Here is a 27,610-nt window from a genome sequence, read left to right as displayed (position 1 = left end):
ACTTGACATAATGTTCAACAAGTGGAAGAAAAACATAAAACTATTATGACTTCTGGACTTCTTGGCACGCCTCTGGCAACTGCACAGATACACGCCTGTGTGTTGGTCAACTCATGCCACAAATGTAAATTGTTGTTTCTGTTTTATATTGAATTCTGATAGGCCCTTGACTCCTGTAGGCCCCTGGGCTCCAGCTCAGGCAAGCCCAGTGTATAAGGCGGCCCTGCCCATCGGCAAAATTTGTCCAAAGGGGTAAACAAATTGACCTGACTGAGCAAAAACAATGCGATTTTTGGATTCGGCGCATCAAAATGAGCTGAAATCTGCTCACAATACGTAGACAGTATTTGTTGTTAACAAAATAACTGGGTGGAGTTTGTTAGGACTTCTAGGACAGCCTCTACTACCAGTGTCACAATATTACTTCATCACGGTAGCTACATAGCCCTCGCCTCACAGAAAGGTTAGGATGTTCTATTAATGTCTGGGTGAGTTTTCTACAGAAGTTCCTCTTCAACTAAAACATGCATGTAGGCTAAACTCTCCAGCTACAGATACGTGTGACCAAGATCTTGGCTCAACATCTGAATATGAGTCCCCGGTCACTGCCCTGTGGTTGCTTAATGGCACTAGTATCGCTCAAACACAGAGGACAACTTCCTCATAAAAGTCTACAAGACACAACCGTTGCTGGGCTGTTTAAATGTCGGCAAACACATAACCAGACTTAACTAACACAATCTGCAACCGCCGCATTCAGATTCGGCCCACAGGACATCGCCACTGTCTGACACCGGAGTAATTAGCCCAAAATGAATCTCCGAAATCTGAAAGTCTCCACTGTTCGCCGTCGTTCCTGAGCAGCGGAGGCATATGGTTCATAGATATGTTGATTTGGGCTCGAAGGTACTTGCCTCATCACGCAGCTGCCTACCTGCTGCTTCCCCGACACTCGGCTGCAATAAAGGCCCCTCTCAAATGCTTGTGTTATGCTAAACAATAACGCCAGTGCACCTATGGGCCCGCCGCCTTCATTTAGGAGATGAGGACGGCACACTGCGCGCTTGTTAGCCTGTGGACACCGCGCCGGACTCCTGCAGACACAGCCTCCCACTTTGATTACTCGGAGCGCGTTAAGAGCAAATCACACTGTTTCGGTTTCCACAAATATTATGATAGGCCATTAACGAGTTTAAAGGTCGTTAGCTGGAGACTAATGCACAATTAGACGATAAATCATCTTCTAATGTTTCCAGCTCGAAGGAAACGAGCTGTGGGCTGAGAACCAGGCATAAATTACGTTCATGGGGCACAGGGCCTGCGTTTTCGGAGAAATAAAAGAGTGGTTTTGTTTTAGAGTCTTAATAAAAAAAAATGTACAAATGTAGTTTTACCTCAAATAACCGGAGACATTGGAACGCATTCAATAGGAGGGAGGTTTCCAGGCATTTTAAGGCCACGACCCCCAAAATGCTTTTTCACTTCAATTACATTAGAAACAGTTTATTATGTCATAAAATTATCTTGGGACGCATTGCTCCGTGCCTCAAGAAGCCACACTTTGGAAAGCACCGCAATAGACTATTATCCGGATTCCTTTCGAAGCCAAAGACATACATTTGAGAGCGTGCTTAATAGGTGGCACAGTGATGAAGCCAGTCATTCGTCTCGGAGCAAGAAGGTCCGGAGTTTGATTTCGCGAACCGTAAGTGTATGTGTGGATTTCGGTGCTCAGGCATTTCCTGTCAACTAAAAAAGGGCCACAGTAGCTCCATTTTGGTGCTCCTGCAGCACTGGTTGAAGCATGGGTCAAGTGTAAAGTCCATCCAGCTGATCCTTCCCACCATGAAAATGTAGGAATAGAATGTTTCTCGTCTCGTTTGTCTTTCGAACAGACATAAGTGACTTCAAGATGAGCAACCAAACCAAAAAAGAAGTTTCCTCCCACACAATAAGTGTCTGTAATGTCAGAAGACATAGTTCCACCCAGTGCTGCATTCATTTTTCACCATTATCGTGTGTGGATGATGAGAGAGCGTCAAAGATTCTCAGTGGGATTAAGATCTGGACTCTTTGATGGCCAATCCATGTGTGCAATGTGAGATGAATCCTGGCATTCTCATCTTGGAATATGTAAGAAATCCAAGGATGGATTCTGGTCATTCTGAATGTTCAGGTGGTCTCGGGGGAACATAGTGTTGTCGAACCAAGACCTGACCAACTGAACCCCAGATCAGAACAGTTATTTACATCCAAGTGGTGACATTTTTCTTGCTCAGGCAGTGTAGATGCTTAGATGATACATGTCATGAGATGTGTTTCAAAAGACTAGTTTGGTCTATTTGGCTATTTTGCAGTTTGCCCGTGTCAACATAACCTCGAAGGCCAAGTCAAACCCCTTGAAGGACTGAATTTGACCCGCGGATCTTGGAGATTTATGAACATGGGTAAAGATCACATTACGCTTGTCGGCGTGAGAGCAGAAGACACAGAGGAGAGGTTTAAATGAAGGCAGATGATTCACCACGGTATTCCCCCTTTGCTAAATTGCCTCCAAAGCGGCTCAACAAATGAAGGGGCATAGCAGCGTGTTGATGTTGCCTTGACAGCGGATGTAAATCTAAATAAGCTAAACAGGGAAAAGTAGGGAGCGTTCCTCATATAAGCTGCATGTTTAGCCTTGAAAACGGCAATGCTTTGCTTCCTCGCCGTGGAAGACATCATTAAACATCATTTGTAGGCATACATTACTCTATACGCTGCAAATCGGCCATCTGCTAGCTTCGGCGAGGACGCGATAAATCCAGCGAGCGGCTAAACCGTAGAGGAGCGCCACAGAGGCTGCATACTTGTGTTAATAATGCAATGTTTACATGTTGGGGAGGGAGCGGGCCCTGGGCTGTTGCGCGGTAATTAGCCAAAGCGCCGTGCTGCTAAGACACAAGGCCACGCCCCCTCGTCGCAGCGGGAACCCGAGCTGGCGCACGCCGCTCGAGGGGGTGATCCGCGGTGGTCCGATTGCGCGGATGTGAGCACAGATGCGGGATGCGCCGGGGTCTGGTGGAGGCACAATGAGACGAGATGCGCGATGGCCCTGAGCGCTTCCCGTAGAACAAAGGACAGAGCGGCGTTCACCTGCATCGTGTGATGCACGGCCTAGAGCGACGACCGAGGAGCAATGTTAAGTTATTTCAAGATGCTTCAAAGGACAAAGGGGGGTAGTCATTTTTTTTTAAACTGAAAAATATTGCCTAAATGACATGATGGAAACTGGTGGACAAAGGAATGGTTTCGTATAATAGATAAAGTGCTTGATTTGTCACAGCACAGACAGAATGCTCAAAAGTGATAAACTGAGACCTTTTTTGGCCGGCCACCATTGCAGTCAAATGGCTAAGTTGCTGCCTTTGGGCTTTACAATGTGGAATTGCATCCACTTGAGGGATCACAATGGGCTCCCACACATATAATCTGGACCTGATACATCTTTACAGTCAACAAACTGTGTTATACAAATGAAATAGGCCCTCGCATTTATCAACTTTTTACACAAGGATCGCTAAAGTCTTTCTTTTCCAGCCCCACCTGGACTTTCTATTCATCTTTTCCTCACGACATTTGTTAAAGCAGCACATTGGACTTGACCAAGTTGAGTTAACCTGGAGTATTGAAATGATATCTTTCAGTACAGACCAATGACAAAACTGTGATGTGAAAGTTCCTTCAAAATGAATGAGAGTTAAGCACAGGATCTCTTCACTGTATGCCAAAGTCTCAACATTTATGCCACCCTGCTACACCCATTACAGTGTTTTCTGGCAATAAAACCATTGCAAGCCTTTGTTCAAATTGCCTATAAAGTAAATGCTTTTGGTTTGAAACAATTTCTTCTCCATAAAAACTGTTCCCTAACCAGCAGCTCAGGAGCTAGTTCTCCAGTCTTTACACATTTCTACATGAGGAACAGTTAGATGAACATACGTACACTGAGGAGGACTACAAAGATGAACAGCTTTATTTGTCATTACCCACAAGTGTGTGCTTCAACCTGAGACCTGAGGTGTGGGAAACGGGAGTACTGAAAAGACCCTTGAAATGAGGAGATCACACAAACGTAACCTATATAGGCCCTGGGTTAGAGCTTTCAGTGAACGAGGCCGAGAGGAAGCCCGTTGGACACTTATGGATGCAAAGAAAGATGAAACACAGATGAAGCTGGCGGTCGGAAAAGGATGCAGAGGAGAGGGTCATTAGTCGAACCTCGTCCCATAGCCTTTTGCCCAATGCGTTCGATAAATCCCAACAATACCTCACTCTCCTCTATTTTGTGCGTCGAGCGCCTGCAGGCCTGTGATAAGAGCAGATAACCTCGGTGACATCGCTCAAACCTCGCGGGGGCCATTAGAGTCTCTGGGGGCGGAGCTTAACCACATGCAAAAAGACAAAGGCCATTGCCTTAACCCTAACGCATAACCCCATGGATTTAACAGGGCAGTGAAGTCACGGTCACATGGACACGGGATCTGCTTAGTAGCATAAAGTATGTAACAACAGTATCTGATGTTGAAGTAATGATAATCGTATTAACTAGACATTACTAGATTTAGACAGCGGTTTTGAGAAAAAGTAAACTAAACAAGTGCCAGAGAAACGGAGCCTTCAAAGTTCTGAACTGAATGCAAAACGAATAACAATAAACACTTTATACTGGTTTGTCTTCTTTTGCCATGATGTTTCTACAGGCCGTGACATCACTTTCATTCCCTCTAAAAGAAGGTAGTGTTTTTGAAAACTGTGAACACAGAGGAACAAATTGGAAAGGCAACATTTTAGAGCAAATCTGAAGCAACATCTTTTGGACTTTCACACTCTAAATCGGGCTAAATCCAGAATTCAATCCCATTCAATCAAGTTCCATTAAAATAGTGATAAAAAGACTAAGGTGGTTAGACAAAGACAGAACCTAGAGTAAGTATCAAACTGCTTTTCAAAATGGAATCTGTGACAATTCATTTGTCTTACAATTCCTGTGGTTTGCTGTTTTTTTTTCTCCAAGATGACATGCTCAAAAACTGAAACCTGCGTCTAGATCCTCATCTCTATGGACCTTGAGATCTGAAGATGTGTCCCAGGATTCATGCACAGCGGCCACCCACTGCTCATAAAATATTTCTTCCACAATACTTCAAGGAAGAGGCCAACACAGAAGGCATGTCTCTGATCTGGGACGATGAAGCACTAACTTACCTTACGTAGATCATGTTTCAAACTCAGTAAAGCATCTTCAGGCTAAAATGGAACAAATCAATTCAGAGACAAAGTTGGATGTGCTCAGAACACTCTCGGTGAACTGTATACGCTCCTCAATACCATTTTAGGCCTCCAGAAGTTTGGACCCTCTACTTTTCAGATGCAACATTGATGCACTTCGAAGGCTATAGAACCCCAAAACACAAACACCAATAGCTTTCCAGCTCTGCCCCCTTTAACAAGTCGATGTCGCAAATTATTCATAGTTTTCTGAGCAAATCATTTCAAAACAGCCGTTGAGAAATCCTCAAGTTAGTTCGTGGTATCTGCTGACCAGAAGCTATATTGGAAATATTTATTGGAGAACAAGTCAGGAAGTTATTTTACTTGAACTTTTTCTTCTCTCTCTTCTATCATTTCATCTTGACCAGACTTTCTGAGAAATTTGGAACAGCCCCAATATCCAGGCCTTTGTCCTAGATTCAGAATTGCCCAAAATGTCCCAAATTTGACACCAGGCTCCAGATCCAGTAGTTATTGATGAAAGTCAGACACACACTTCACACCTCCATTATTGTCAATGGGAGCAAACTAGAGCGGAAACAGACATAAGGGTGCACGACAACACGACCCTGCACCCCGGTCTTCAAAGCCTTCTATTGGTATGCACCCGCAGCTGAAAACACAGCTCCACCTCACACTTTCTGCGGTCAATACAGACAGATCTCTGGGCTGGGGCAGTAACGTGGACCACTGTAAACTTCGAGGGTCAGAGGCGAACACCGAAAACATCTGGACAGAACTCCAAATGTGCTCAGAGCCCAAACTTCTGTCTCAGCCATGAAGTCATTCAAAGTCAAATTGCCAAATAAACTGTGCAAGCATTAAGGCCTTATACATTTATTTTAATCCAGCTGGCAAAAATCTATATGCTTGGGGGAAATAATGACATAGCTTGACTCTTTTAAAGCAGTATTAAGTAACTAATGCCCCTAGAGGCCAAAAGCGCCAGTGCAGGTGTCGTAGCTTGTTGCGTTTTTTTTACTCATTAATTGTCCGTGAGAGTAAATACTGCGCTGATAGAAACGGGAAAGTGTACATCCAATTACACAATGGAGATATTTGTTTTTTACTCAAATTTGGCTGTGAATACTGTTTAAGTAGCGCTAGCCCTCAGTTAGCTTTGCCTGTTAGCTTCTTCTTTGTGATTCTGTTGGTGTGTATTGGGGCCTTCGACCTGGAGGCAGGGATGTTGCAATTGTGGCAATTGAGACACCAGGGGGAGATGAAAGACTCCCCAATCATCCCATTAACACTTGTATTACCCCCAGAGGGACTACGAAAAGGATTTATTATGGTAAACAAGTTACTTAGTACTGCTTTAATAAGCTGATCAAAAATAGAAAAAAATACAGTCCACAAAAATCTGCCTGCACTGCACACATTTTTTGCTTCCAATTCGCTTTAAATATCCACATTTTCTATATTTTATCTGTTTACGGGAATGGATACAAATCTTTAGAAATCATGAATGCAAAAAGAATTGTGTTTTGGCTTTCAAAAGCATTACATTGGACTTGTTGCTACCTGTGTAAACCCAGCATCAGTTTGTCCCCCGATAATAACCTGCTCAAACAGCCACCCTCTCTTCGCTCAGACATTCCCGCGCTATATATTGTTAGTGATTGTCCCACCGGGGCCACCACATGCTCCCCACAAAAGTCTAGTCAACTGCAGAAAAGCACCAAGTCACTCCTTCATCTCATCCACGACATGTTTCCATTTCATCCCCCCCCCCCTGTCTGTAAACACGAGAACCGCCAAATCTTTCAATCCGGGAGCGTTACAGTGCGCTCCCCTCACTGCGTCGCACCCATATCTCCCTACATTATTGATTATAGTTTTGTGTTCCGTTGTTTCTCTTCAAAAGCCCCATCTCTTCCATCGCGCCACGTTTGATGTCTTTATCCTTTTGGTGCGTGCGACTCTCTCTCTCTCTCTCTCCGCGCACTGACACAACACAAACTGAAGCTGGGTGTCTGCCTTTAAAAAAAAAAAAAAGAAGAAGAAGAAGAAAAGAAAAGGGGGGGGAACCTACATGACACTGGAGACAGAGCTCGCAGCCGCGTCCCGAACCGTTTGACATTAATTGATAATCAAACAAGCCTCCGTATTACGCATTTATGAGACGAGCCGAATTATGTGTTCAGCGTAACCCGATTAAACGCAGCCCTCGCGCACCAATCAGCCGTAATTTGCCGCCCGTAGATGACAGCGGCCATGACACTGTTAATCAATACGGAACGTCAATGGGAACTTGCCGCGGCTAATTGCAGATACTCGGGGATGTCCAGCGCGAAAATATAAACAAACGCAGCTGAAGTGCCGTGACCTTATTCCTGCAAGGACTGAGAGTGACTTCTTTTTCCCCATTCGAGTACGCTTATGAGGGGCTTTTCGGCATTTGACTAAGCTGTCTACAATGTTCCTGAGCAAGCCGACAAAGGGTCAAAGGGTCAACACCTGTTAGGAGTACCAAGCAGGAGGACCGTGCACGTTTCAGGAATCAGACGGCGAAGCACCCTCACAAGCGTCTCCCACAGTCACGAAACGATTTATGGAAATAGGATCATCTGAACCGCTAATTCATTTGATATTCGCTTATGTGGCGAAATGTGACAAAACAAATCGTTAATCATAAAGTTACAGATTACGAAAACGCTCATATCAGGATTTTTTGGGTTTGTTGCAGGCACACATTAGTCCCATTAAACTGTCTTCAGAAATAGTTTGGATATTTCTAGAAGTGCAGACACTATGACCACGGTTTGACGCTAAAATGTGAGAAAACATACACTGCCTGACTAAAAAAGGGTAATAATAGTTTGTTGGACTTGCCATTCGCTGTGGTGTTGTTTCGATAAGCTTCTGTAATGCCAAAGTGTTGCATTCATGTCTCACCAACGTCTTGTACTGATGATGGGAGAGTGTGACCATAGCGCAAACCTTTCTCCAGCACATCCCAAAGACTCTCAATAGGGTTTAGATCTGGACTCTGTCGTGGCCAATCTACATGTGCCATCAGGGAAGGAGAAACCCATTAATGGTCATTCAGGATGTTGAGGTCGTCAGCTGATCTCATTCTCTGGGTGTATTCACCTTATTCCGGACGTTCGCATGGGCGCCGCGTAGCCTGGCTAACACCAGACTAAAATCACAAGTGATATTTAGTCTGGGGACCACCAATTCATTTTCTCGTAGGAGAGGTGTGGTTTACGATTGTCCATAGTCGTTTATTGGGCGATACGAAAAAGAAAAAAAAAGTCTATCATGCGTCTACACGTAGCCACAGCCAATCGTATCATCGTATGAGATGACGTATGACGTACCCGCTGTAAACTTTTGAGCTAAACTATTTAGAACAAGGTCTAAAGCGTGATCGAAAAATACCATCGTGTCTGCTGCTGTCATGCTGTATCCGTAAATAAACTTTTTTTTTATTATCCGTAAATAAACTGCAAGCTTCCGTATATCGAATAGCGCGTCATCGTCTTGCCGGCCCTCCTCGTTCTGTGATTGGTTCCCAAATCCACGCGAAAATTTCGGCCATGGTCCCCAGGCTGTTGTGCAGTTCGAAATGATTCGAGCGCACACAGCAGCATGGTGTTAGCCAGGTTAGGCGCCGCGATGAATTGTGCCCGCCCCTTTTCTCCTATCAGTCCAGATAAAATCAGTTACTACACGAAAACGTTTTTAGGCCACACAGAGAAACGTTGCAGTGTTGACTTGTTGGTGCAAATGAAACATTGGACATTTTACACAAATCAATCTACTAAACATCAGATTTGAGCGGTTTATTTATCGTTTTCCGGGGCTTCGCGCTCTACCGGAAGTGTCAGGACAACGGAAGTGCCAAGACAAGGCAAAAGAGGCAAAAGAGGGTGGGGCGGAATAAGGTGAATAGTGTTGCTGTACATAGACCTGACCAACTGCAGCGACCCCATAAATCCAGGTGGCGTCATCAACAGATTGATGCTTTCCACTTCTAAAAAGTGTCCATTTCAATCCTCAAAGTCTAAATTCCACTCCAATTAATGAGTTGTTACTGCCACATGATTGGCTGTACACCTGTCCATTAAAATCGTCCCATGCAATAATTACGATCAACCAGGGATTTAATCAAATTTACAGCTGCTTAAAGTCCATAGTTTATCCATGGTTCAGTTGTACAATGTAACACATAAGAACTAGAGCCTTCAAATCTACTTCCTGCGCTAAAGACCTCCGAGGAACCAGAGAACAAACGGCCTTACAGGAGCCTGAGACAGTTCAGTCCTCTCTTTGTAAAGCCCTCACCGGGGACCCGCACCTGCAAAGCGCTGGTCTTCAAGAGAGACACAAAAGCCTTTTTAAAATGTCTCATCTCCAAAGACTCTCCGCCTGCCATCCACTCGGAGGAACCGCGAAAATCCTTCAACTTCAAGCAACACATGTCAGAGCCGTGCACGTCAAAAGGAACCATTAGGGACCGGGGGGAATTCCACGGAAAGGACGTCTGGTTTTCGGGGTGGGGGAGGGCACGCCTGACGCACATGCTCAGGCCTGGACAAAACGGAGTTAAGTGAGCGCCCTGGGAGTGCGGGACGGAGAGATGTGGGCTGCGGTGTCAGGGAAAGCGGTGCCGAAAGAGCAGGCGGTGGGCGACATCAGTGTCTTGAGTTAAAGCAGGCTCTGCAGCTTACGTAATGGGCTCTTCGCGTTGTCCCCTTAGCATTCCGCACAACAGCGACGGCAACCACAGCAAAGCCCATCGGAGGCGTACAGGAACAGTGCATTCAAAAATCGCATCGAGAAGAAGAGAAAAATTCCCACGGTGTTCGGGGCCTTACCAGTCTCGTGAAGAGGGGCACTCCCAAATGCCAGAGGTGCTCGTTCAGCAGGCCGCTGTACACCACGTTTCCAAAGACAGCAATGCTTCCCGACTTGCACAACGTGTTTCCTGCGGGGGGGACAAAAAAAAAGAGACAAGCTGGTGAGGCATTGGAAAAGACAGGAGGCGGCAAATGGCCAAGCGAATGCAGCCGGACGGGGGAGACACTTAGGGGAAGGGAGAGCAACAAAAAAAAAGGGGGGAGAAACTACAAATTTAATCAAAGGAAATCATTGCACAGGAAGGGAATAGTAGAGAATGCAGCATCAATTCTTATAAATATTGATCCGAAGGGTTTATTGACCTCGCATGTAATGACAAGTACAGATAGGGGCAGGCGCGAGGGGGATCGATGGAGCCCACAGTCGCGCAGTTTGAGGCTGATCAGATAGAGACGGAGCGCGACCAACCACAGAGCCTGTTGGAATGAGAAACAACAACAACAAAAGAGGTATAGCTGGATTTCAGATGACAACACAATAGCAGTGTAATGTGTTTGGGGGTAGGCACGATTATTGGGTTGGCGCAAATGGAATGGTGCGATAATTTGTACAAATGTCAGATTTGACATTTGTGGATTTTTGTTTTGGATCATTTGGAAGGAAATGTTTGGATCACCCCTCCTGGAACTGCCACCTTAACGTGGTGGAGGGGTTTGAGCACCCGAATGATCCTGGAGCTCTGTTGTCGGGGGCTTCCTGCCACTGGTCTTAGGTGATGGGTCAGACAAAGAGTTGCAAAAGAGTTCAGAAGCTCCTTTTGAGAGACAAACAGGCCAGTTTGATCATGAGGCCGTCCTTGTGTGGACCCACCACATGGTGCAATGTGATTGAGCAGCTCCAACAGCTGCGCCCACGACCCAGCAACGGACAGTGGAAGAAGATGAATGGGTGGATGGATGTTTGGATTAAACGCTAAGCAAGGCAGAGTTTATCTTAAAGCATTTCACATGGTGCTAAAACACCTCGCGATGTTAACACATTGAGTACTGTTTTTGGGATTTCGCTGTTGAGTGCCAACAATCCAGACCATTTTTCATGATATTTGTAGCACCGCATTAAAATCTCAAGTTTCGATCTTTCCATGCTTTGTCAAACTCGCTCCAGAGAGCTAGAGAGAAGTGTCAGGTGTACAGCTGTTTGCTGCGCAACACCACGCCCCCTCGGACAAACGGGGAAAAAAGGCAATAATATAAATGAAATGTCCAGTTTTGATGGTCATTTATTTCACTTCTGTTCATCACAGAGCTACAAAAATCACACATAAGGTGTATTAAAGTGTCAAGTTTCCCAATTTAAGAAAAAAACAGGAAAAAAAAAGTTTTTCCGTTTATGGCGCTCAATGTATTAATGATTCAAGATCTGTCTACCAATCCAGCGTGGAGCCAACTATGAGTACCATACTAGGGCTGGAAAATACACACATGAACACCACAAAACATTCAAGTTGGGAATTGAATCTTGTGACAAGGCAAGTTATACCATTGCTTAATAATTGTTGTTATGTTAGGCACATTTAGTTGCCTTGTGTACAAAATGCACAGTATAAATTAAAGCTGCCCTTGCCTTCTGCCAAGAATTCTTGCTTCTGTGAGTATCTTTTCAACAAAAAGGCAATTTTTGGTGAGTGGTTTTGCGCCTGCGGGTCGGCATCGTGACCCAAAAGTGGGTCCCAGGACCGTTTCCAGCGAGTTGTGGTGTGTTTTGCTTTTGAATGACTGATGATCGATAGTTTTGGTAGTTTTTGAAAGTCTGCCAAAGGATCCTGAATCAATAAAACTCTTAGAACATACTGCATTTGAATATATTAGACATTTTCAGCCTTGTTTGGTCTTGTTTTTTATAATGTTCTAAGTCTTGCTTTGACAAAAAGTGTTGAAAATATTTAGGGGAACATACAGTGTTGGAATAGTTTCACACAATATATCAATACTAATGTTCAAAACTGTTGCAATTCATTCTCGAATTGAGCAGAACTCATTGTAATTCATGAGTTTGTCTTTTATCAGCTTCACCTGATGATCTCTGTATAGGTTGTTACATTAACTGTTTCCATCTCCATGACTCTGAGGCTTTTATGTCACCATTCAAAGCACACTCTCCCTTATCCATCCATGCACTCGTCTGTTAAAGTCGCTAAGCCTGCACCGCGATTGGCTCCCGTTGCCCTCTGACCTCTCGGTGGCGCCGGGTCGGTCCGCGCAAATATTAAACCAATGCCTTTTATGACGACATCTGTCACAGCCCGCACAGATACCGCGCTCATTACTAATTTACACCGCAGTCACTTCGGCACTGTATAATATAGAGCCAGAAATATGTTCAAACACAGAGATGGCAGGCAGTGAATGGGAAAATACTATTATGTGGAAAACAAGGCGGTACACAAACGCATCAGCCTATCCATCAGCCACAGTGTTATGACCGGTGTTTAACCGCTGTAACAATGACTTTTTTAAATCATTTGAACAAGGGCTGCACAATATTATTGCAAAAAATGTTATCGCAATAAAGAAGCCACAAGATATTGCAAATGGAATGAGGTCTTCTATCTGCCGGGGATTTACACCTTTTTACTGACACAGACCAAACAGTGTGAAATCTTCAACATAAAACTGTGTTGTTTTTTCTTTCTGACTAAAATTACACTAGAACAAAATTAGATATTTTCAGTGATTAAAATATTACTAAAAATCAAAAGAAGAGATTAAAATTATCAGAATTTCCCATGACTGTCTGAGCCTCATACCATTTAAATTCACTGCCGAAGCGACTGGTTTGTGCTTTCTCCATGTGGAAAACCAACATGAAGCAGAGGACCTTGATTAAACATGATTTTAATGAATATTTGAAATGTACAGTTGACTAAATTAATCTGAGATTTAGTCGACTGAAACTATACAGAAAATTATTTGACTAAATGGTTTAGCAAAGTCTTAGATGAAGGTTCTTGAGTCATCTTCTGTACTGAAGTGTAGGACGTTTTGTCTCTCATCCAAAAGGCTTCATCAGCGACACTTTAGTGAGAGGCAAAACGTCCTCAGCTACAAAGCACAGAAGATGTGACTCAAGAACCTTCATCTAAAATGGACAACTCCTGCAAGACCACAGTGTCATTATTGCATAAGTCACACTTTTTTTCATAGTTTGACTGGGGGTGTGACTTATGCTCAGGTGCCACCTATATATCAAAATATATCATTTGTTAATTTAACACTGACAGCCACTAGAGGGCATGCCAGGCTTGTGTACCAGTATTTGCTACTCTTGTACCACGAAAAATATACAAAGAAAGTTTGGCGAAAAGTGGAAGCTAGTCTTACTGCTAGAAAACCTAAAAAGCTAATTGCGGGCTAAAGGCTCGATGGTTCGCAAATGGGTGCTTGAACAACATGCTGCCGGGAGAGGCTTGTCAATGGTGCAGTAACGCCTCCATGCCCAGGTAGTTGCCAAGGCTGGTGCGACTTATACTCCAGAGCTACGTACATACGTTTTATTCTTCTTCATTAGGCATTTTTTGGCTGGTGCAACTTATACCCAATGGCCGCTGGCTGCTCTGCTTTGTGACAACACTAGAGGTCACCATTGCTGTAGGTCCTTCCATATAGCCGCTAGTTCCCCATTGGAATTCATTGGACCTTTGACACGTTAAAAACAACTTTAGAGCCTGGTGCCTAGTTTTCTTCAACTTTCTACAGCTAGATATTCCTCCTGAGATAACGCTGGGTTAGCTACAATTAAAGGGACCAGGCTGGTTTTCATAAGAACATTTTTCAAAATCTCGTACTAATGAGGGCCGGACTGTTAGCGTTGGAGCCGAGTCTACAGTGAAGATCCCGCCCGTATGCCCTTTTTAGGAACATGCTTTGTCAGAGTTGGGGAGAAGGAGTTTGTAAATCCGCCATCATTTCCCACTTGAATGAAGTTATTTTGTAAAATGGAGAGGAGTGTGTAATGACGGTCTATTAATAACATGTCATGCTTATTTTTATTTATTTTATTAGGTTTATTTGGTCAGGATAGTGCATGTTAATGAACATAAATGGGTCTCATGCATGTAAACAAGCCACACCAGATTGTAGCCTTGGCTAATTTCCATCCGTCGTCCCCCATGCACACTCTCACATTCATCCTGGCCTATTGTACATGTTTTTAGTGGTAGGGGAAACCGGAGTACCCAGAGGAGAACACGGGGAGAACATGCAAACTCCACACAGAAAGGCCCCGTCCAGGTGTAAATTGGACTCAGACCTTCTAGCTGTGAAGCACGAACGCAAACCGCTGTACTACTTATACCCCAGGGCTACTTATAGTCTGGAAAATACGGTAGTTATATTTTTTAAAATAGTGCAGCCCTAACTGGAGATATACGTCTGCTTTTGTTCCAGCCTTATAAACCCACATGCATCACCAGGAGCTGCTGTACCACTGTTCTTTGCTTTAACCGCTATGGACAGAAGAAGACTACAACACAATTATAATCAAAGTAGCCAAAAGAGAACATGAAGTTTCCAATTCCACAGTTTTGACAGAATCATGTATGTTCAACATGGAGCAAAAAGAATATTTGATACTTTGATATAAGGTTCAGATTACATTTTAACATATAGCTTGCATCTTCTAGAAAAATGCACATAAAGGATAAGGCTATATGGATAAATAAAATATTAACTGTGCCCAGATCCTATTACAAAGAAGATTTATACCTGAACCTAATGCTGTCCATTATCATTTCTCCTGTAACTGCACCTTGAGCTGACATTAAGACCAGTCGGACCTGAACTTTAGAGCGCGAAAGTGCCAACAGCGAAGCACTTTTAAACGCTGATTATTACCTACCGACCGCTATTAAACACACATTAACTAAACAAATGCAGGGGAAGCAGGTTAAATAATTAATACAGCAACAACAATCATAAAACATGATATTAGCGCTTTTTCTGCAGCCGCGATCCAGAGCAAACAGAGGCTAATTACACTGTGGGAGCACTTTGCAGCAAATTTCAGTCGACTATATGCGCTTTATGTTCAGTGTATGGATAAACACGGGGCTATTATGGCTCCAATGACTTCCACAACTCATGGATGCTATACTCTCATGTGCATTTTATGTTTATGAATGATTATGTTGTTTTTTAAAATGCAGCCCTGGTGGAGAACAAGACAACTTAACATGGAAGTACAGCTTTCGAGGTTAAACTGGGTCGTTGTTTTTGAAGGATAAGGTTTGCTTTGTTGTCACTGTGTCGTGAAAAGATCGGGCAATGATCACAGAATGGTGTTTTAGGTTGGGGAGAGGAAATGTGACAGTTTGAATGTCCTACACTCTTACCTTTGTGAAGTTAATAAAGAGTAAGTTGGAGAGTAAGCAGAGGAGATGACTGTCTCTTTGTGTGCTTTTAATGTGCACTTATGGTGCGGTATTGGATGGGGATTGTGTTTGTGTAACTTTGAGCAGCTGCCGTGTTACAAAAGAAATTTCTCTCTAAATAAAGTAACCGGATATGCTGCATTTTTGCTGTGTTTGTGGCATTAAAAAGCATTAAATTTGACTTGCCTCTGCCTCCCAAACACCACCAGGCCTAGATCTGGATAAACTAGGACTAAACTAGGTCTAAAATAGACTTAAAGTTTGTTAAAGGTTCGACATAACGTTTCCGATTTTTGGATAACTTGTGTAGCTTATATGCTGCGTAATACAGTATGTAAATATCACTATGAACTTAAGACATAAAAAAAAAAAAAACACCAGCAAAGGGCGCAACATTTGCCTCTGCTGCTCTACCGTGAAACCAAGCTGTTCAAAAAGAAGCTTACAACAATGCTATGAAGCAAACAACATCACCTCTCCAGGTTATGTGTTTGACTTGTGAGGTCCTTGTTTTTTTTTTAGCAGCTAACGCCTCTGTCAACCTCTCCTTAATGCGCCCTGTCTTTAAACTCAGGTAAATGTTAAAGGTGCTCAGTATGAAATGCCACTTCAGTCAAAACCCGTCAGAGTAAACAGCTCGGGCTTACCTCAAAAGCAAACTAATCACACATATGCGACTGACTGCGACAGGCCGTCATGATATCACGTTACCTCACACTGTCGAGATCTCAAAGAGGGAGAGATTTCCGAGGATGTAACTGGGACTTGTTTGTGATGCTTTTTATTGTTGCTTTAAACCACAGGTAACACATTATTTTCCAATACCGTTGATACATTGCACCAACTAAATTTAGTACAATGTAATGTGCTCTGTAACAATGTGTAATAACTTGTACCTATGGGTTTGATATACAATGGAATAATATGTATTAGTAGTTTGTAGGTACATAATGTAATAAGACATAACTCCAACCCTATCCTTAAGCCCTAACCCTAAGGGTCTCGTGTCCTATTACATACCTACAAAGTACTGGTACAAGTTATTCCATTGTGTATCTAACCCATAGGTACAAGTTATTACACATTGTTACAGAGCACATTACATTGTACTAAATTTAGCTAATAATAATGATAATAATGCATTGGTTTTATAGAGTGCTTTTCTGGACACTCACAGACGCTTTGCATTGTATTATTCATTCACTCCATACTTGGTGGTGGTAAGCTACAGTTGTAGCCACAGCTGCCCTGGGGTAGACTGACGGAAGCGAGGCAACCAGTCTGCGCCATCGGCCCCTCCCACCACCACCAACCACTCACTCGCTCACTACATTCGCCAGGCTCCCTGGTGTTTCCCAACGGTCACCCATCCAAGTCCCGACCAGGCCCTTCCCTACTTAGCTTCAAAGTTCTGACGAGATCAGGCAGAGCAAAGGCGGTGTGTGGTATGGTAGTTAGGTACAATGTATAACGGTACAGTAAAATAAAGTGATACCAAACCACATTACAATGTTTTTCCTTTGTCAAAGTATTTTTGAGTCATCTTCACATAATCCTCAGTCCTTTCTTCTTCGAGATATCAATTTGAAAATTCCGCTTTAAATGACTGCTTTAATATGAAAAAACGTTTTTATTTGGAAGTGTTCTTTAATTTGATGTTTGTAAATGATGATGAGACATTTTTATGCGTAAATAGGGCCAAAATGGAAATGAAAACGTTTTCTGCCACAAATCTTGATAATGGATTGAGCCAGGCTTTTTGATTTATGGTTTTATTTTGTTGGCATATCTGTGTTGAAGATTTGTCTGGAGGGGATTTGTGATATCTTGTTTTGTCTAGTTTTTTAACAAGTGAGTTGAAAGTGTTAAAATATTGCATCGAGTTAATCATGGGCTTTGTAATGAATTAATCGTATTTAAGCGTAATTCATTTAGGGCTTGTATTTAACTTTAGAAGCATATTTTAGATGCTTCTTTGTGTTTTCCTACATTTAAACTTACTTTAAGTGTTGATGTGAGGCCTGTGTGATCATTTCAAACACTTCAGAGACAATAGCAGCTTGATTTATTTTGTCCTGCCCCGAGACACTGGAGAATGATCTTTTTAAATTTAAAAAGTTTGTGTGGCTTAACTGTGTCAATAAATAAATTTGGCAGTAAAATTGTTTTTGTTTTGTCCCTTGAATGAAAAAGGAAACTGAAAAAGTGCCTATGTCGCTAAAGTAAAGTGCGATTAATTCTGATTAATATTTTGAATCGCATTAAAAGCGTATGTAATTATTTAATTGGAATTAATCGAAAATAATAATACCTAATAAATGATAATGATTATTAAAAACTCAATAAATCAAGCAAAATATTGTTGAGTACAAGATTTGGAGAAATGCATTTTGAGAGAATAGCCTTTGAATTTACAGTTTCCCATATATATCAATGCGGAATGTTGAATTAGAGCAATATTAAAACATCTTAATGTGAAGATTATGCAATTTATTTGGTTCCAGGTGAATGTTTTTTTCAATCTCGCCCTATAACGGTCTGCAGTAAAACAAAAAAAACACAAAGCAACCAGCCAATAAGCTAAACTGAATGTCTTTTGTCAAACTTGCACAGCACTTCCACCAGTTTAATTGTGTGTGTATTTTAAGTAGTACAATGAACGCTCGGGATACACAGTGCCTTCTATAGTACACACCTCTGTGCATTGTGACCCCATACGGTAAGGACAAAGCTAAATTTGTCCCATTCACCTGAGTGTTAGGCCCTGGGTGTCTCCTATAGCCCGGTGTCCTTTCACATACGTCCTGCTGGGCCCGCTCTGCACTCAAAGACACAACATTCAAAAAAGGCCTAAACTTAGTCAGAGGACGGGTCACGAAACTGCAGCGAAAGACTCAGAATGCAGATGTTTTCGGCCGTATTGTCAAAAACAAAAACTTACACAGGCAAATTTAGGATCTTTAAAGGTACACTGCGTAACATTTTGGACTATAATGTTGCCATCAACACAAAACATGCTCTCAGTGACCAGCTCGACACAGGAAATACTATTTTTGCAGTGGATAATCAAATAATGGATCTGGATGAGAACCTAACAAGTTTAACTCTCAATTCTACTGGCTTTAGTCGACATCTCCATGAAGACGAGCTGGAGACGTACCCACTCTGGGTAAAGTTATAGTCATGTTTTAGCAGAGGTGAGCCACTCAAAGCTGAAGCACATGTTTGCTTGAGGCATTTTTCAATAGTGAAAATATCTATCATAAAATAAATGCTTGTATTTCAATTTTGTTTATTGGGTGAAATCTTACGCGGTGTGGCTTTAACATCTAAAAAGTTTGCACAGATACGGCTAGGGCAACTACTACGGCTATACAACTAAACTGTAGCACGTTGAGCAGTAGGACGTCAAAACATTGCACTGTAACTTAAAATAATGTAATCTAAAATAATTTCACCCTGTTTGGAGCCATAGGAATACACTGGGAGAGGCCAAATGCTAACAACATCGTTGGTCTTTTTGCGTGACTGAGGGCACACAGTTCTTCCATACTGAGATATGTTCTTACCTGAGCTTAGACGAGTTGAGGCGTACCTGTCTTTGTGCGTGCCCTCAGTCACGCAAAACAACCAAAGATGTTGTTAGCATTTGGCTTCTCCCAATGTATTCCTATGGCTCCAAACGGGGTGAAGTTAGAAGCGTCCAAACTCTTCCACGGGCACTCACAAAGACCAGACAGGCACGTATCAACTCTTCTAAGCTCAGGTAAGAACATATCACAGTATGGAAAAACGGTGAACTATTCCTTTAAGTTTTATGATAGGATGAGAAGCAGTTATACTTTAGGCCAGCAGGGTGCGCACTTGCTAACATCTACAGCTTGGTATCGGCAAACATGCTAATTAGAACGAGGAAAACAGATTGGTCACAGCTTTGAACATGGTTAAACCCTTGATTTTCCGTGATGTAGCCCTGTTTAATAGTTAAAGGGACACTGTGTAACATTGTGGACTACACTGTTCAGTAAAAAAACAGGCTCTTAATGACCAGCTCGACATATTACTGCAGTGGGTAATCAAACAATGGATTTGGACAAGAACCTAAACTACTTAAATTTCAAATTCTGCTGATTTTAATCAACATCGCCATGGAGAAGAGCTGGAAACGCACCCTCTCCCGGTAAAGTTACAGTCATGTCTTAGGAGAGCTGAACCACTCACAGCAAAAGCACAGGTATTTATTAATCATGAAAATATCTGTCATAAAATAAATGCTTGTATTTCAATATTACTTATTGGGCAAAATTCTACACGGTGTGGCTTTAATTGTACGTTACAGATGCCACACACCAGACAGTCTTTTACACAAAGTATGTCAACATGATTATAATGCAAAACGGGCAACAGGTCCAGTTCTTTCAAGCCAAATCTAATTGAGACAATGGCCCATACTTTCATGTGGAAAGTAAAGTAGTCCATTCTTATTCCTTGGATTTAGCATAACGTCGAATGACCGGCTTGCAATTACGTCAGCCTTGAGTTTCCAATACAAACATGATTTCTCATATACATATCCATACATCCGAGTATTCATATGGAGAGTGCTGCAGACATTAAGAGCTAGCTGCCCCCTTGAGTGTGATGAACAGCCCCGCCGAGCCCCCATGCATCAGGCCAGAGCGCCGTTGTCATTTGCGCACACGGCAACGGAGGCAGCGAGCAACGCGGCGGCGGCGGCGAGGGGCGGAGCGAGCCTCTGCTGACAAGAACCACATGCATTATTTAAAAACAAAAGTAAAAAATGGCCATTAAGGTGTCAGCGGTGCTCAGGGCGGCTCTGCAGGGCTGGGTGCGGGCGGGGGTATTAGGGTTATTAATGGCCCGGGCGTGGGGGGGCAGGCGTGGGGGAGATTGCTCTGCTGCTGCGTCTCAGTGTGAGGGGAGGAAGACAGAGGCACCAGACAATTCAGCAGAAAGTGGGGAGAGAGCTGCGCGGCGACAGATGTTAGGCTCTCACCGGTGAGGAGGCAAACATGAGGCGAGGTTTGTACTACTACTACTACTGCTACTGCTACTGCTGTCTGGGACTGCCAGGCCCGGGACACACTCCCCGCATACGTGTTTACATGAATGTTCTCCCAAGATCAAGATAAACTTTATTGTCTCATTGGTGGAAAGTTGTCTTGGGCTATTCTCTCATGCTACGGCCGACCAGAGCACATACGACAAAAACATGCCACAGAGCGAGCACTGCTACTGCTCCGAACTTCACTGCAAAAAAAATATCTAACTGAAAAGGCCAGTACTTTGGAGGTACATAATGTAAAAAGGCCCTAACCCCAACTCGGTATCACTTTATTTTACACTACCTTTATACATGGTGTCTAACTGAATTAGGTACAATGTAATGCGCTCTGTGACAATGTGTAATAACTTGTACCTATGTGGTACGTACACTGTGGAATAACTTATATTAGGACTTTGTAAGTACATATTGTAATAACACACGAGACCCTTAAGGTTAGGGCTTAAGGTTAGGGCTTAAGGTTAGGGCTTAAGGTTAGGGCTTAAGGTTAGGGTTTAATGTTAGGGCTTAAGGTTAGGGCTTAAGGTTAGGGTTTAAGGTTAGGGCTTAAGGTTAGGGCTTAAGGTTAGGGCTTAAGGTTAGGGCTTAAGGTTAGGGTTAGAGTTAGAATTATGTCTTACTACATTATGTACCTACAAACTACAAACACATATTATTTTGTTGTGTCTCTAACCCATAGGTACAACTGATTACACATTGTTGCAAAGCCCATTACACTGTAATAAATTTAGTTATGTACAATGTATAAAGATAGTGTAAATAAAGTGTTTCCTCAAACTCTAACCTTGAGCCCTAACCTTATGTCTTTTTTCATTATGTACCTCCAAAGTACTTATACACATTATTCCATTGTGTATGTACTACAGAGGTACAAGTTATTACACATTGCTACCGAGCACATTACATTGTACTAAAGTTAGTTGGATACAATGTGTGAAGGTAGTGTCAAATAAAGTGGGTAACATTTTATTTTTACACAACCCTTGATACATTGTACCTATTTAATTGTTAAACAGTATACCTTTAATTTAAGTGTAAAACATTTGCCTCATGGACGAGGTTGTCACTCAAAACACGACTTGTTTGAAGGAAATTTTACTTATTTCCAGATTTCTTTAGTAGTAAAAATTAAAGTACTGATCCAGACGCCACCCCCGCCATAAATCCTTCAAACATTGAAAAACTGCACCGGTGTTTGCTTTGAAGGAAATTGCAAACTTACAACATTCTTTGCATATTTTCTGTCGCTTTTGAAAGGAAGAAACACCAACGGGCGACCAAATCTCCAACACCAACGCCAATCTTGCTTTCAAAATATGACAGATCCAGTTTAGAGAAACGCATGTGCCTCTCTGACCGTTTGTTTCCACAATCTTGTCCTTTCAGTCATGACCCCAAAACTCAGGAGCACAGGTGATGCCGGAACACAGATCTACCTCTAAACTCGATATTGCATTCAGTCCGATTCCGTGCACCGAACCAACTTTTATTGTCAAAAGCATCATCCCCCAGATCGGCTCCTCTCTGACCGCCTCACAGTCGAATAAAGATGTTTACACATAATCAACTACAGCTCGTTTGAAGCGGAGGAAATGCCACGGCACCTCGGCTCCTTCATTTTCCCCCTCACAAACTCCGGTCGACCACAGCAGGTTTTTTACATTTATTTTCCGTGTTCATAAAAATGGATTTACCTCGAGATGTAGCGAGCATCTGTCGCTCCCTGGCTTTAATAAAAACCTAAGTGGCGACGCGCGGCTTATTGGGGTTTGATTAACAGCAGAAGTGGATGTTTTGAAGGCGGGGAAACACAGATTCTCACGCCGCAGAAGAGCAGTATTTAGTTGACCTGAAATTACTTAGTTTTTTTTCTCCAAAAAAACGCAAACCTCCTCAAAAGCTGTCGCAGACATTGCTTTGTGCGGTGTGGGATCCTGCAGACTCCAGCGCCCCGGACTCAAACCTGTGATGAATAATAGATTGCGTGATTAAAGCCAGCGCCTGCGTGGGGCCCGAGCAGAGGCCGCGTTACAAACAATACAAGCGTCTTTAACACTGTGTCACGGCGGCGGGAGAATAACGGGGAGGCTGGTCGGAGCCGAAACAAGGGCCATGGCTCATTTTGTGATGTATTAAACTTTTATCATTACTGCAATTTCATTTTTATAGCCTTTTTGGGCTAGAACTAGACCCACAATATGAATTAAAAGTTGTAAATTGCACATAGGGAACAAAAGTTTTAGCCATGTAAATAAAGGCTTGTCGATGACTTCATTGTGCGGCCAGTTTTTTGGGTGGATCGCTTGATTTGCAGCACAAATTTGTCGCTAAAAGCACCCGACTACTTTTGAGGTACTTCTGAACACCTAGTATTCATCTTATTTAGGCACTCACAGTGTGCGGCGCCATCTTGTGTCCATTGGCTTTGATTTAAGATGTTGATATAACATTATCTGACATACCGCTGTGGAAATGTATTGTTTGGATGTGGTTCTTTTAAAGATCCACACAGCCAAACCATTAAATCACACAGTCACAACGGAAAGTACTTGAAAATATCGCTAAAATAATCTGAGGTCACTTTTTTTTAATGCCATTTTAGATGATGATTCCGTTTATTCCCAGGAAGTTATTAGACCAGGGGTGTCCAAACCTTTGTCACTGAGGGCCACAAATATACAAACAACAAATATACAAAAAACTGGGCCGCACTCAGTAGAGGTCATATAATTTCACCTCTATTGTATTAAAGTTAGCAAATTCAGTAAAATCTTTACACAGCGAAATAACACACTTACTCACCAGCACAGACTGAAATGTACAGCTCACAGTAATTTAAAGGGACTATACGGAGTTTGAAAATGTTAAAACTAAGTATTTTCCTCCCTCGACATGTTCCAGCCATGTCCTAATGTGTAGAATAAGCCCAGACCTGTTCACCACAACTGCCTCTAAAATCCTGCACTGTCACTCAAAAAGTTGTTACTTCGGGTCTGAAGTGCTGTCATGCACGAGCTTCATTTAGAACCTGCAGTTACGCGTAAGACCTGAGGTGGCAGTAGTGAGTATAAAAAATGACCAACTTGCATCTAGTCCCTTTAACAAGAATCTAAAAAAATCTATTATATTTTTAGAATTTGCAGCGGGCCAATTGTAAGTGGGCGGTGGGCCGCAGTTGGCCCGCCGGCCGTAGTTTGGACACACCTGTATTAGACTGATCGGAATGGAGCAACATCCGGCCACTTTTGCAGAGTCCCCGCCCCCTCTGAGTGAAAACAATGGTGAAAATAACATAAGGGAGAACGGGGATTATTTCTCGTTCTGGGAATAAAATATTCCAAGTTTGTGAGAAAGAACCACAAGAAAAATGGCCGTTCTTGCACACAGACACATTGAGTCACTGTTAGAAGGGAGCTATTTTATTTTGTATGGAAAATATTTAAGCTATTTTTGCTATTTTCTGTCAGGGCTCATTATTGGGGAAATAGCTCCACCTGGTGGCCGTGTATTATGCCTTTTGTTACTTCTTTAATCTGTATCAATATTCAGATTTAACCTTGACCACTTAACCGCGCACATTTTTCTCCAGTTTCTTTTTATGTCGCTTTTTTGTTTTCGGTGTTTTTTGGTCACGCTTTCATCACTTTATTGTAGCTTTTATTTGTGTCTTTCTTCCCGTTCTTTGTCACATTTTTGTTGCATTTTCACCCCCGTTTTTGTCACCATTTTGACATTTTTTGAAGAAGCTTTTAGATGTGGGTAAAGCCGTCCTGGAGAAAAAGCATCTTAAAATGGACATTAGCGTTAGCAATTGCAGCTAGTAGATTAGCTGCAGAATGAACCATGGATATTAGCTCTCACAATGTACAAAACTATGTCATCGGCTGCATTGATTTAATGTAATGACCAGATAAACCGAATAAACTGAATAAAAGCTGAAGCTGTAATGATTATAAACCAACAAGCAAAAATGTTACCGAGGCAAATGTGATGATCGCTCAGTTTAAAACCGTTGATCGTCTTCTCTAAGGATTAACATAAGTGACCTTTTTGCATCCTTTTCACATTTTCACAAGTAAATAAGTATAAGTGAATTAGAAGTTCTCTTTGCCCATTTATTTCAATGGCCGAGAGCTGTGGGCGGGACCAAATAAGCGGAATAGCAATTTGCATATTTAAACTTACCAAAACTCACGCTTGTAGATTGGAGAGTTTATTTTTTGCAAACGCTCTCATAATAGTTTTGTTGAGTGTTTTTAACCCAAAGACACACGCGTTTAAACCGTCGTACCGCGATTGTCTCCGTGTTTTATTCATGACACGCGTTTTGGAAGAGCCGTCCACACGCCACACACAACACGCTTGAACTCGAGTTTTGCACATTTCACCAGATATTTTCTTCTATTTCGAAAAGGTTGAAACTTGGCATTTGGAATAATTTATGAGGCCATCTCCGCACCGAGGCGCCGGTAGCAACATTAGCCTTGAAATCTGCGTTGGCCACACTAACTGATGAAAAAAAAAAAAACACCGCTCGTCTGACTCCGAGCCAAATCAAAATTGAGTCAAGCGGGCATTTCTGTAAAACACAACAACCTCGTCTTCCCAAGTCTAAAGTGAGATTAGGCAATGCAGGCGCCGCAGTTTTCGCAATTTGCTGCCTCTTTCTTAAAGTTTTTTTTTTTTTTTGGGGGGGGGAGGAGTGCAATAAAAGTAGCAGTAAAAGCGGTCATCTAAATAGGCACTTGTGTGAATTCAAAATGGCCGACTGGTTCCGGACAACACTTAACGGCAAATGGGCGTCGAGAGAAAGATTTTGTCGGACCACTGAACTCCCTGCTCTTTTAAAACAACGTGCCTTAACTTTTGGGACAATTTACGCTGGGGGGAAACGAGCAACAGCGCGGGCATGACGCTAAAGAAGCTAAAGAGGAAGTGAGTGCAGCGATTCTGAACTCCCTTTTTTGGGTCTGGTCCAGGGGCCTCCAAGTAAATTTCCCCAGGGGCCAAATGTATATCAGGGGCGTATTCCCAGGGTCCATAAACAAAAGCTCCAGTAAAATATGCTTTAATTGGGAAAATACTGTTGGAATAATGGCCTCATAATAACGGCGTACACTTGTATTGCACTTTACAAGCCTGTGTTACAAGTTATACTGTTGTCATTGGCTATTTATTCACTCTACACTGTGGTGGTAAGATACTATCGCAGCCACATCCGCCCTGGGGCAGATTGACTATTTACCACGGGGCTATAATGTGTTGTTTATATCCTGAGCTCTTATTATGTCAGTGCCCTCTGTTGGACACATGTGGAATTACTTCTTTGATGAACGCTGCCCCCTAGAGGCTGGAGTGAGCATTCTAGTAATTTCTTTAAAAAAAAAAAAAAATTGGCACAGGCAGGGGTTGAGACTTACTTTTTAATTAATTTTTTTACATACTCAAGTCGTGATACAGACGACATCTCAGATTCGCCCATATATCATGTTGAAAACAGTTAAGGGGGAAAAACTATTTGGAGAAAAATCTAAACTTTCTCTAATTATTCAAAAACTACTACAACATGATGCTATATGCTAGCATCTTGCTAATGCTAACGCTAGCTACGACTGCTGTTTTTTCGCTTCTACTGAACAACCTACTGTGAAAAAACATCCATATGGACACGATTTAGACTTGACTTTCTTTACTTGAATGTGATAAATAAGTTAATATTTCACCAGAAAATGGCTAAAAAGTGTGAAAAACGGTGTTTCCCAGAAGATTCTATTTTCCCCCTCGGCGAAGCCACGCCCCCTTCTATGATGCGATGCCACCTGTATCTATCTCGTGGGCCACTTCCGGCCCGCTGGCTGTCTGTTGGAGACCCATTCTAGTCCAACCCAGAGGTGGGAAGTAAATCATCTGCATCAGGGGTGTTAAAACTTTATTTCACTGAGGGCCACATACAGAAAAATAAACCGGACCGCACTCAGATTTCTAACTTCACCTCTACTGTATTAAGGTTCGCAAATTCGAGTTTTTCTATTAATGGATTTTCATTTTTATTATATATTATTTTATGTAAGTGTACAATATCGAGCTCATCTCCAATGTCAAGACAAACCAAAAAATGGGTGTAAAATATATATTTTTTAAAATTAGGGGAAAGTTTGAAAAATGTGGATAGAATTAGGAAAAAATAAGAAACAACATTGAAAAATAGGGGAAAATGTGGAGGACATTTATAAAAAGGAAAATAAAGTGGAAAAAAAAAGTGTGGAAAGAAAATGGATGAAAAATGGGAGGAAAAAATTGGGAAAAGAAGTGGAAAGTGTTTTGTGTTTTTCTTTTTGCTGTTTTGTAGCGTGTTCAGGACAATTATCTTTTGGAGCGACACAGCGATGCAAATTTAGATTTATGAAGCACAATTTTGCACAGTACTGATGTTTTGCTAAAGCATCGCTTCATTGTCGTCATCGAGTAAAAAATATTAAGACATTCCATTTTGTCAATATCGCCAAAGCCCAAGTCCAACCATTAGTGTCATTCTCTGGCAACGGCTCCCGACGCTGAGAAGAAAAAAAAAAAAAAAACTCTCACGAAAGTGCTGGAATCGAGGCACAATGCTGCAATGCAATAAGGGAAAACAACACTTTTAATAATTCAGGCTGGGAGACAGAGGGGCGGGGGTATAAGGGGTGGGGGGGGGGTGGACGTCCTCGGTACTGCTGCACAACGGCTCATTTAGCTCCGGCAACGCGTTATTAAAGTCGTATCGAACCCCCTCCTGGGTCTATCCCCAAGTTTTTTTGTGTCTGTGTTTTTTTTTTCCCTTTTCTTTTCTCTCCGTCCTTTCATTTCGTTGTTTCTCCCGAAGCCGCGAGGTACACCCAATAAGAGGCAGCCACATTTATAAGTGACAGAGTGTCCGACTGCTCAGGGCACAGGTAAACAATGTGTAGCTCTTAATCTCCCTGTCCCCCCCCCCC

General features: G+C 42.4%; 1 protein-coding gene across 3 annotated transcripts in view; it reads right to left on the bottom strand.

Annotated features, from left to right (window-relative positions):
• The window catches only part of LOC306968938 (RNA binding protein fox-1 homolog 3-like), a 1,481,628-nt gene that overhangs the window by 409,555 nt on the left and 1,044,463 nt on the right, over nt 1-27,610 (bottom strand). For all 3 annotated transcript variants that reach the window (XM_079564526.1, XM_079564524.1, XM_079564525.1), the window contains one exon: nt 10,140-10,249. In XM_079564526.1, the coding sequence (XP_079420652.1) occupies nt 10,140-10,249 (110 nt within the window). The remainder of the gene's footprint in view (nt 1-10,139; nt 10,250-27,610) is intronic.

The sequence above is a fragment of the Gobius niger genome, assembly GCF_951799975.1.
Source record: "Gobius niger genome assembly, chromosome: 10".
Taxonomy (NCBI): Eukaryota; Metazoa; Chordata; class Actinopteri; order Gobiiformes; family Gobiidae; genus Gobius; species Gobius niger.
Note: the sequence above shows the minus strand (reverse complement) of the source record. Positions and strands in the feature narration are given on the sequence as shown.